The sequence below is a fragment of the Rhea pennata genome, chromosome Z, assembly GCF_028389875.1.
Source record: "Rhea pennata isolate bPtePen1 chromosome Z, bPtePen1.pri, whole genome shotgun sequence".
NCBI lineage: Eukaryota > Metazoa > Chordata > Aves > Rheiformes > Rheidae > Rhea > Rhea pennata.
This window is the reverse complement of record NC_084702.1, coordinates 66,092,580-66,104,604: the sequence shown is the minus strand read 5'-3', so window position 1 is coordinate 66,104,604 and position 12,025 is coordinate 66,092,580. Positions and strand designations below refer to the sequence as shown.

The 12,025-nt window shown below is 39.4% G+C and overlaps 1 protein-coding gene across 1 annotated transcript; it reads right to left on the bottom strand.

Moving 5' to 3' along the window:
- Positions 1–3,572: 3,572 nt before the first annotated feature.
- On the bottom strand, positions 3,573–11,805 carry CCL28 (C-C motif chemokine ligand 28). Its single transcript, XM_062600575.1, has 3 exons — positions 11,742–11,805; positions 4,579–4,705; positions 3,573–3,797 (listed from the first exon to the last, which is right to left on the bottom strand). Exons 1-3 carry the CDS (start codon positions 11,803–11,805, stop codon positions 3,626–3,628), a joined length of 363 nt encoding a protein of 120 aa, XP_062456559.1. The 3' UTR covers positions 3,573–3,625.
- Positions 11,806–12,025: the final 220 nt, after the last annotated feature.

Below are 12,025 nucleotides of genomic sequence, written 5' to 3'. Positions count from 1 at the left end.
CACAGAGATAGAGACTATCATATTAAGTTGTGGTAATAGCTCTTAAAATAAATAGTAAAAAGGGACAGATTCTTAAAGCTATTTAAGAGTGAATCTACTGGAATTTTCAAGAAAATTATAATAATTACGGGCCTAACTAAATGAATTCTAAGCCTCAGTTGAATTCAGTCAGAACCAGACTTCTAAGTCATTAGCATACTCACTGGGGTTTTGAGAAGCAGCCAAACTGCATCTTTAGGCATCTAAACCCTTTGAAAGCGTGGCTCTAGCCACTATCCTCAGGGAAAACCAAGTCATATGATGTAATAATCTCTTCTGAAAAACAAGATGTTGAGATGACTTTACTGAAAAAAATATTGATTTTATTTTTTTTGCCAAGTACACAAATAGCAAAGGTCAAAAATAATGTTCAGGTACAACATGTGTGAGGTCACTTAAGTCAAATAAAGTTTGTGTTTTTACTGAGAACCACATTAGTACAGACTTACTTTAAGAATTGACTGAAAATCTCACACACAGTATTGCAGTCAAAGAGATCACACTAATATTTATAATTCACTATTCTGGGATGCTTTTCTTGTACGTATTTGTGTGTCAGTGTTTAGGAATAAATGAAACTGCACCAGGTGTTAGAACTTTAAGGGCTATTTTGATACTTTAGAAACCAACACGGGGGAAATTGTTAGATGACTTACAGATCTTTTTCCTAATTCCATACCCATGTGCAAACAAAATGCACTTGAATCCAAATTAGAAACACACTTGGCAGGTGAGAGATGACTTCTATCTTCTGATAATCTCAGGTTGATCTACTGAACCCAGAAGAACCTATCATGAGATAACATATGCTCTGAAGAACCTGAAGATGTAAATGAAACTATCAAAGCCTGTCTTTTAAATTTGGCCCAGGAAATGCAAGTATTTTAGTAGTATTTGAGTTGCATACCTGGCTGAGTCTTGTCATATTAGTGACATGGAAAATGCTCATGTCTTGTAACAATTCCAGCTATTAGAAAACTATAAAAATCATTTAGATTACACTTTGCTTCCTTTATACAGTAGGCATAAGAGGAAGAACTGCAGCCATGTTATAATTTCAAATATGAAACAGTAATTTTTGAGCACCTAGGAACCTTGGATTTGGCAGAGGAAGGAGGAAAGACAGCTGACTATAAAAATTGGTGACCTCTAGGAAGCAGATACTGCTTTCCAAAGTAGAGAAATGAATGAGTGAGCTGTGTGCATTCTTTCAACTGGCAGAGAACAGGTCTGCAAGCCAGAACTTTATGTAGCTTCCCAGCAACTCATAACATCCCATAATTAAAATTACAGAGACATTTTTGTTATAGACTTGAGTATTCCAAGAATTCTCACCCTTGCTCACAGCTGCTGTTGTTGTCTCATCTGGAACCACAATTTCACTTTTTCTTATCCTTATTTATGCTCCTTTTTTTCTGTCAGCTTGAGTTTGCACCCTTCTTTCTCCAGTCTCCCAAACTTCTTGATTTGCCTCTGCCACATGGGGATACTCAAAAATTCTGTACATGCAAGTCACAGGAGCCTCAGACACACCTACACCAGCCTGGGAAGTTAGATACATAGCTCTAATACTGTGATATGATGGATATCTCTGATAGAACAGGCATGGAAATGAGGGTACACTCCATAGTTTGCTGAAAAAGGCCAGTGGCTGGATGATGGGAAAGCTATAAGGCACTGAAATGTCATCATAAATCCACCTGAAGATACCTGACTCAAGAGGGAAGTGCAAAGCTAAATTTGGAATCAGTAGCAGAGCATGAGGAACTAAAGAAACAGGACTGCCAGAAAGAGTAAGATAGTGATAAATGCAGCATAACACATTTGAGCAACTTGGCAGTCTTGGTGCTCTGCTGACCTCGGCCCATTAGGGCCGGATTCTTTCTAATACACATTCACTGTAGCACTGTGGTATCTTAGAAGTGTAGTATCAGAATGCAAATGAAATGATGGAAAATGTATGCAACAAATTTCAATCTGCATCAGTCAGAGGCACTTCTTCCACTTCCCCAGCCTGGTGTAACAGGCATCAGCTTCTTTCTGCACATGTTCACAATCAGAGAGAATAATCCTGACTTCTGCTCCTGGCAGAGCAGTTTCTACATGTCATTTTAGCAGGCAGAGGATGGAGCTATGCAAATGTATATACTGTACGTGATATTCTATAGAAAGTGGAGGAACAGTTAGAACAGTTGCATCATCCCTGTTAGGATACTGTTGGCTCATCAGAAGTGATAATTACTTTCTTATCTGATTTGAAGGAGTTTCTTTCATCAGCTGTGGGAGCACATCTATCCTCTAGTGATCTTGCTACACACATTCCCCTTTATTTTAGTTTGGAAGCCTATTAGCAGCTACTTCTGCCTATTGTCACCTGCTGTACATTTTCTCATTTTTCCAAAATATAGTTAAGACCTGAAAATTATAAAACAAACACAAGAGACATCTCTGAGCAGCTAATTTAAATCAAATGCAATGAATGAGAACAACAAACTAATCAACAGGGGAAGAGGAGGAATATGAGGATTATACTCCTATGTGAAGTATTTTTGGCTCATCAGGAAAATATTTTGAGTATGCATTCTATGGCACTTAGCTCTTTTTAAGATCTCTTATTTTTCTCTTATGTGTTACTTTCCATGTGTGCTTCTCTGAGGGAAAAGTGCCTTGGATTAAGATGGCATTGTAGGAATATTACATTAGTTTGAAGCATTTCAAGGAAGGAGGGAAGGAACTGGAGACTGTGCCACACAGTGGAAGACAGTGAAGTGCAGTAGGAGGAAGGCTATGGAGTAGGTGGCCAGATTGGCATCATTAGCAGCCCCCCAAGAAAGGCCCTGATCAGCAACCCTCGATGGCAATTAAAAGAAATTCAGCAAAAAAGGGTACAAAGGATGCAGTCAAATAATTTGAATGGGGAAAGAAATGAGTAAAAGCAATGGAAATGATTTTGTTGCATGGTTTTGGATGCCACACTTTTGAGTCTGATGAACAGCAGAATGATATTTCTGGTGATAATAACAGCTGAAAGCACAGACAGTCTGGAATAGGAAAAAGATACCTTGCTTTTTGCCAAGTTGAAGTGGACTAGTGACCAGGTAAAATTATAACTGACGTAACTGTAAAGTTGTGTCAGAAAAAAATTCAAGTTCATGACTGTGAGAAAACAAAATAGACAGAAGTACACAGGTATTGCAGAAACATGATTGCAAAAAGAGAACAGGACAGAAAGGGATTAAGGATGGGACCAGGAGAAATGGAGCAAGCAGAAGGAACTGTCTAATGGGATGTTAGAGCAGAAGTTACGGGGGAGGTAGCCATGAAAGCCAGATAGGAGAAAGGAGAATTTAAGTCTGTTGTAGATCTAGGAGATAAGGCAGAGCGTGTACTACAAGACTTTGTCCAAAAGACCTTGTCATTTTGCTGGTATTCTGACCAGCAAGAGTCTTGTGTTCAGGTGATGTTTTCTAACACCATTTTTCCTTAGATACTGGATATTTGAAAGGTCATTTTAGTGCTACAATCACCCATCGTTGATGAATTCTGCTTTCTTTGTACACAGTGCCGTAGTCCACAGGTGTCTGCATTATGGGGCTTGCTTCACTGTGTTACTGTTTCTTCTCTCTTTCTTTTTAGTTTTGGTTCTTCTTTGTCTTCTATCACTTTTTCTGTGTTTCTTTAACCTCTTCTTTTTCATCCATTTCTTAACTTTTCTAATCTGTGGGCTTACACAGAACTTTCTGCCTTCTATGTAGAGACTGCCAGAAATAATAGAGAGAAATAATTGTCAGTGTCAAAGAAAAAATGTAAAAAAAATCCTCTTTGTAAAATTATCATACATATCCCTCATATATGTAGGCTGCAAAGTTACACTTCGCTATATAGTGTTTATTAGCTTTTGTCCCATTTCAGATACTGTAAAGTTAGGATCTAAGGTTTTCATGATTATATTGTTTTCCCAAATCAGTAGAAAATGCTTTTCTTCTTCACTGAGTCTGAAGACAATTACATTGTAAAACAGTACATTTGTACTGGAAATACATAACTACAGCATTTTATCATCATCATCATCAAAGTGTCTAAGAACAAAAGGTACTCACTAGGATTTGTTTAAAATGTATCAATTTAACCCAAACAGTGTGATATTGTACCACTCTCAAAAATACATTAATTAGAAATAGCCTAGGTATTAAAGTGAAGCTGATTTAATTAATTTAAGCAAGGTTTGTAGGGAGACTGGGCCAACAGTTGGGAAAAAAAAGAGAAGCTTTAAGGTGCATGAGTCCTTCTTCAGTGCTGAAAGAAAAGCAAGTTTCAGAGTTAGTATAGGCTGAATAATGATCAATATTAATACTGGAAATTCAAATTTAACAATTAGAAGTTTAAATAACACACAAAAGATAGTTTTTAAATTACACAGGAGCTTATTTTTCATTGAATTGATGTTAGCATACTAAGATTTTACTTGCTTAAATGGCATCTAACAGCTTTTGATTTGAAGTACCCCTTTCATAGAAAATCACCCAAATCATCTCTTACATGATGGCTTCTAAGTGACACAGGCCATCAGCTTTCTGGATGTCAAACCTCTCCGCTCTTTGGAGAATTCCTTTGGGAATTTCATCTGAAATTTTTGTGCAACAGCTAAAGGCCCCAGGAAACAAAGCTGAAAAGAGTAATAACAAAATTAGAAATAACAGATATGAAGGGGACAAACCATAGCTTGACTTGTCAAGGGTTAGTTCATCTTTATAGCTTATTAGATGAGATAGCATCCTTTTGACCTCTCCTATCACAGAGATGTGTGTTTTTATTATTAAAAGAACAGCTTCTCCATCTCTTCCTATGCACACATCTGTAAAGGCTTGGTACAGTTAAAAAAAAACTTTATTTTATTTGTGGAAGATGATCACCAACATTAATGACACAGGAAGTATTTAGGAGTGTAATTTAAAAATACTGCTTTGCAAGTTTGAATCAGCCACATTATCTTTTGTTTTTGAAATAATTAATGCTGTTGCTGGATTTGAAATAATTAATGCTTCTTTTCTCTGCTCTGCTCTTCTTCCAAGGGCTTGGAGGTTCAGGACTGAACGCATCTCTGCTAAGGAATAATCTCCTGCAGATCTTTACCTGCTTGCTAATACCACTTTGATAGAAAAGTTACTAAAGCTTAAAAAGAACATGAAAACTCAAGAATTTTTGGTGACAAATATGAAGATTTTGGTGTTTGATTTTCTTCCCACTATACCTTCTAAAAAGGATTCCCTCCACCAGCTCAAGGACAACCAAAGCTAGATGGCTGAGTGATTTATCGAGGATGTGAGGGTCTCAGGTTCAAACCCTTGCTTCAAAGTGAGCACAGCAAGGGCTCCTATGTCCCCATCAGTGGATGGGAGCAGTGGGAGGGAGTCTCCTTTCTCTGTGTTTTGAATAGAATTATTTTCCTGGTCTGTATACCAGGCTATTCCCTAGGTAATCACTTAGTCTTGGAGTACAAGAGTTGAAGCACAAGAAAAAAAAGAAGCAGGAAAAGCCTGCTGAAAGAAAGGTGCCCGTAAACAGGAAGATGAGGAAGCCTCTTAAAAAAGTTTCTTGTAAGCAAGAAGACTGTGTGCTCTGTTTGCTCCAAGGAGTCTTGCTGAGTACTGCAAAAATGTTGGACATCAGCAGAGCTGCAGCAGTTAGTTGCAGCAGCTAGCAAGGTAGCAGGAGTTGCTGAAGGCTGGTCACACTATCTGCTACAGCTTGCAGGAGGTCGCCCAACCCGGTGGGAGAGACAATAGAGCCCTGGGACTTCACAGTCACAAACAAATGAGGCTGAAAGAAACCCGTTGGCCTAGCAACTGCCTCTGCATCAAGCCAGAGAGAAGGACTGTGCTGCAGAAGGATTAATTATCTTATGTTACCTGGATTATTTCCTTGTTGTCTTTTCCGTGTCCAGTAGCATACTGTTTGTGAAGCCAATTAATTAATGTTTGCAAATGGGAGGTAAGCTCACTGAGCATCAATAAGTGAGCTTTTTCTGAGGGCTCAAGACAGTGTTAGTGACACTAAAATATGAACTTCTGCTGCTGCCAGTCAGCTTCTAGCAGAAGGATTATGCAGGATAAAAGCTCAAGGAGGAGTAATTGTGTCTTGAACTCTATGTGAGGTTGTCAGCTGTGCTTTTTGGAGAGGTCTAGTCTCGTGCTTCTTCTGGTAAAACACAGCAAGGCCAGTGCTGCCAGACTCCTGTGGATATCACAGAAAGTTTTACAGTGATGTAGCTGTGTCCTAAACTTTCTCACCTATTTGCTCCACTAGCTATAATCTCTTGTCTTTACCCGCTTTCTGTACTTAGAAACACCACTTGCTCTGTTACCCAGATCTGCACCATCTATGCTGTACTGTCCTTTGCATACCTTATAACTGAAAATGAAGAATAAATTCTGATGCAGTTTTGTAGCTGTACAAGGAAAAATACACACGAACTCATGTAAGAAATATAAAGCAAAATTCTTGATGCCCCTAAGTGATCTTGTGAATATCTCATTAGTCACTCATGTGCCAGATTCCCTTCCATAAGTAGCAATTTTAGACTGAATGCAATTACCGGATGCTCAGTCAATCTTTGAACTGCAGCATTAAACCACTCCCAGCTGATTTATAGAGCAATGCAAAAAGCCTTACCTCTAAATAGGAGAACACACAGCAGACTGCATGTGAAGCTAGTGCGTTACACCAAAAGAAAGCAGGTTGAAGTTTTGCAGTGGAACATGAATGAAGTGGTGCTTATCTGCTACAGAGACAAAAGTGTTCCTTACAGAGACTGAGAAACCTGCTAGTGACTTTCTAATGGAGGTGTGTCTTTTTTTAACAAGGTTGTATGGATATTTCCTTGTGAAATTCCAAGCTGCACTCACTTCACTTTTCTGACAAAAAAAATATATATATTTTAAATATTTTTTCTTCTTTGCATGAAAGTGCAGTTGCAGTATGGCAAATAGACATTAATTTTCTTTGAATCACAGATGAATACACAGTATCAGGGTTCTTCTGTCAGACAACAGGAAAATGTCATCTGCAAACCTTGTAATGACAGATTATTGTGATAACTTGTACCTTCCTAAATAGAAGTCAGTTTTCAAAGTAGTTTTTTTTTTAATTATTATTTTTACTCGGATAGTAAGAACTACAGGCAGTGAATCAAGGGACTGCTGTATTTCCCCAGAGCCTCAGCCCCAGCAGCGTCCTCCACAGAAGAGAGGACACTGTTCTCCTAGAGCAGAGGCCCAGCGCCTAGCCATACTGGAGCTCTGCTGCCCGGTCCGTCATTACCATGATTACTTTCTCATCCCACAATGGGGTAGAAGCAGGAGGTAATAAGCAAAGCTAGTGAATGCAGCCTAACCCTATACCAGAAATATCACTGAGTTTCAGCAATTAGACTAGGCTCATTAGTTAGTAATCACTGGTCTAAACAATGGTTAAAAGAAAAGAATTGTATTTTTTCACAACGATGTTGCTCTGGTCTTCCGTGTGTCCTCTGAGAGATTTTTCCTGTGATGCCTATTTCATTTGTCTCTGTGTTTGTCGATGACTCAACCAGAAATGCATCCTACCGCTGCTTACCCAAGAGGTATTTAGACCTGTTGTCTGACATGGAGCCTCTTTAACCAACAAGCTTAAGAAGCAGCTGAGAGGATCAACACGCTTAGTGATGAATCTTGAAAGTCCCTGAAGTCCCCTCAGGGATTGCTCTTTTGTTATTTTGGCAGGTTTTATTATCTGTTCTCATCTTTCTTTCTTGGGAATTCTCTCCAGGGAAACACTTACTGCTTTTTGAAGTCTCTGTTTCATATGTTTTGGGGGCATCCAAATAATTTAATCTTGCAGAAAAGTCCACTGGAACAAATTAAGCATACACCCTTGCAGAAAGTGAGCAAGGAATAACCTGGGAAATACCTTCACCTGCCCATCTTCTCTTCCAAAGATGCCTAGAAAGAACCTCCATTTTCGGTGCATGCTTTGCCACTGAGGCTTCTGGAATACATTAGTGCTAATCTTTGCACTGGATTTATTTAACATGTTATACATAGTTTTATTAATTTTGAAAGAAGTGGAGAGAAAAGAGAGCTTTCACAGCATAGGAAGCTTTGTCTTTCTAGCAAGACTACATCATTTAGCACATTTGAATAAAAACCTGCTTGATTTTTCCGTATCACACCTGAGATTAATAGCTTTAGGCAGTAATGTTTCCTAATGGAATTCTTATACAGCTACAAAGCAGGCTTTGTATGACGAGGAAAAAAAAACAAACAAACTTGCATTGATTAATTGGATTGATCACTCACTTAGTCAGGACATGCTATATACTAAAATACTCAGGCCATTTCCATAGACAAGTTTCACCTCTTAATCCAGTGTTGTTGGTTTATGAACGTAGAATCCAGGTGCTGTCTATGGAAGGCAAATTACTGTACATATAATGTATGCTCTGTATTAACTACTATAAGGTGGATCATTTAGTACTCATTTGTTCAAGAAGCTGCCAGAAAACGTTCATCTAAACAAACTTGAGGCTGTTTTAAGAATTCAGTACCTCAAAGCAGGTCTTTTCAGCTTAACCCAAAGCAAGTCAATAACTGTTTCATTATGAGGAAGGCTCTGATCCTGGTTGGCAGGTGAACAAAGCAGGATCCTAGAATTCTTGGCAAATGTAGAATAGTGGTACTCTGTAAAAGCAAGGATGTTGCTTAATAGTAGGAGATGAGATGGGGAACTCGGATGTTGCAAAATGCCTTAATCTGTTCCTATGATTCTGACTGTGTAGTAATTAAAGCATAATTCTGAGTAACAGGCAAAGAGATCTAGAAAGGATGCTAGGCCACTGAAATAACAATAAATAAAGTGTAAATCATAATACTGTGGCCCAGAATAAATACAAATTCAATGATGCTTTTCCTGTTCTGCTATGAGGACTGCTGCTAATATGGACATTTTCAAGGCTGGAAGCCTCGCTGGAGGTGGGCAGATGGGTATGTCATGTAGGTCATGATTTTGAAATGTGTGATTGTTCCTCAGATCAACATCAATCTGTTAGCTGTCTGTGCCTGTGCATGGGAACAACGCCGCCGACAAAACCGGGACCTCCGTCAAAATCCAGCTCTGCACAGTCTATACAGGACGTGGGTACTACCAGGGACTTGTCTTCCGATGCAGTTTGCATCCTTTGTGAAGTGTTGGATGCATGGCCTTCACCATGGAGCAATGATTTTTAAAATTGTTCATATTTTTCAGTCTGGATTCCAGGGCTTATTCACTTTGTCTCCTTTAAGATGGTGAAGAGAACAGAACCTCAGTGGGGCGACAGCTGGAAACACTGAGGCGTGAAATAAGAGTAAGACTATATATACCGGGAAAAGTATAAGGACACAAAAGCGCAAACGAACTAAACCTGGGGAATCGACTGCACTTGAAGAAAGCAATAACCAGTTGTCAGGATCCTGCTGCACCCGATGACACACAGGCTGGGCGGTGCAGCTGGAGCGTCGAGCAGAGGGAAACACAGGCTGAAAATTGCCGAAACACTGTGTGATACTGAAGCAGCCAAAGAAACACGAGTATCTAGTGCTTTATTAGAAGGTGCAATTTTTGCCATTCCTAGCAAAAACGGACCACGTAATACCTCACACATTATCACATAAAACGTGCGAACGCGCATCTTTTTTCTTGTGAAGCAACTCAGTTTAAGAGGGAACCCACTGCCCAGACCGCTCAGGCGACCCTCACTCCTACCAGAGCAGCATCAGTGGAATAACTCGATCGTAACAACTCCAGCTATCTGCTTCAGGGGAGGCACACGCTTCCTTATTTACTTGTTATTCGAACCTTGTAGCATTTAACTTTTTTTTTCCCTTAATATCAAATTTATCTCTTCATATCTTAAAGAGGAAACATGCTGGAGCTTTTACAAAACCTCTGTTTCCAAAATTAAATTCAAACCAACCACCTTTAAAATAAGAATGAATTCTCTTGTCTAATCTGCTACACAGTCTTTCATTCAATGCTGCCAGCTTTACTAGAGGTATTAAAATGCTGGACTGCTCTAACTCCCCAGTGCTGACAACAACATGCTGATAGAAGAATATCAGGGTCTTCAAAAACAAAAACTGTAAAAATTCTTAAATATTTTAAGAATTAAAAAACCGTTCTGCTTCACATTTAGACAAAAACAGTTCTGATCCGTGTCATTTTTGTGGTCGTGTCCGGCAAGGCCGTGCCCACGACCATGCCCACATGTAATTTTGGCCACCAGAGGGCTTTCCCCACTCTCCTTCCCACAGCTACTGCTCCGCGGAGGTCCGCAGGGAAAGGAAACCTTTCTGGATTTGTGTTTACCAGGCCAAATTTTATTTCCGTGCCTGCACTGTGCCACTGAGATGGGTGCCCGGGGCCGAGCCTAAGCAGCCCAACCCGTCCGCTGGGTCGAGTCAGGCTGCGGCTGCCTGTCCCCAACCTTAGGCAGTTCTGCCTGTTTCTACTGAGGGCTGTTGTTAAACGTGGAGCATCGTTTTATGAGGCAAATTAGGTGATGAAGCGACTTCCTCTGTGCTAGAGAGCTTAATATGAAAGAACATAGTCTCAGAAAACCTTTACTTTGACCTAGGTGTGCACATGCCCTTCCTATCCTACAAGACCTTGCTGACCGGAAAAGAACTTGCAGAGCCTCCGGAGGCCAGCAGGTGCAGGGGCCATCTTAACCCGATAAAGTTTAAAGGCAGATTTGTCCATGTGTTGTCTAAATTCACAGGGGACTGAGCAGTTTCTGCTCTTAATGGCTTGAGAAAAAAGTATCTGAAAGGGTGAAGCTCGCCAGAATTTGGGAGTTTGTTATCTTCGCTAAGAATACAGCTTATTTGATAACAGAAAGTTACAAAGAAAAACTAAGAATTCAAGCAAAGGACTGGCTACTCAACTCTGTTTTGAAATATTTCAATTAAAATGCAAGAAAACAAAAAGCAATGAAAGAAAAGAAAAACACAAAAGTGTTATTTTATTAGGTCTCTTGACTCCTCAAGACATACTACATTGATTACTGGGCAAAGCTTTAAGCAAAGCCTCTTTTCTGCATATAAGAAACCAATTACATGAAGTGTGTCATAAAAAAAAAATGTGTTTGAAATCTTTGCCATTCAGGGCAATCTCCTTTTAAAGGAAAAAGATCAAGGGCTTTTCTAAACATATTCCCTCTCAAGGAGCCTGGAAAGAGGAAATTGTAGTTGAACAAGAGATCCCTTTAGACAGTGAAATTTTGTCTATAGATTCCCTTGAGAAATTACTGCTTTAAAGGTCGTTTGCCTTTGGCAGTTAAAATGTCTCAGCTACCATGTTCTTGATAATATTTGACAAATAACCCACCTGGTATTTATGTGTTTAAACCACTTTAGAGAAACAAAGTCCCCTGACCTGTTATGGAAACATTAAGGAAAAGCTAAGGTGAAATCTTAATTCCATTAAAACAAATGGCAACTGTTCTATTTAGTTTAACAGACAGGCTTTCACTTTACAAATTTTCTCAGGCTACAGCACAGACCTTACAGCTATCAATTTTGATCCCTTACAGAGCTGTAAAGGCTTAAGCAGACTCAATTCTAAGCAGTTTTTTCTTTTCTTTTTTGCTTTAAGAAATTAAAATATAGATGAAGTACATTACTTACTCTCAGATGTCTGGCTGACCGCAACTGTTAGAATGGCACAAACAGTGACTAAGCTCACATCCATTCCTTCCAAGCGCTGAAGGTTTACTGAACAGAACAGGTTGTAAATTACAGGAAATAAAGTATGACCTTACCTCCCTGGCTACTGTGGAAGAAAATTGTTTAAAGCCCCACCCTTAGCAGCGGCTAGAAGAAGGCTCAATTTTGTGCAGCATTTCGGCCGATGTCAGGCGTACCTCCACATAGTCCTATGCGCTTCAGCAGGATTATTATTCTTAGCTAGA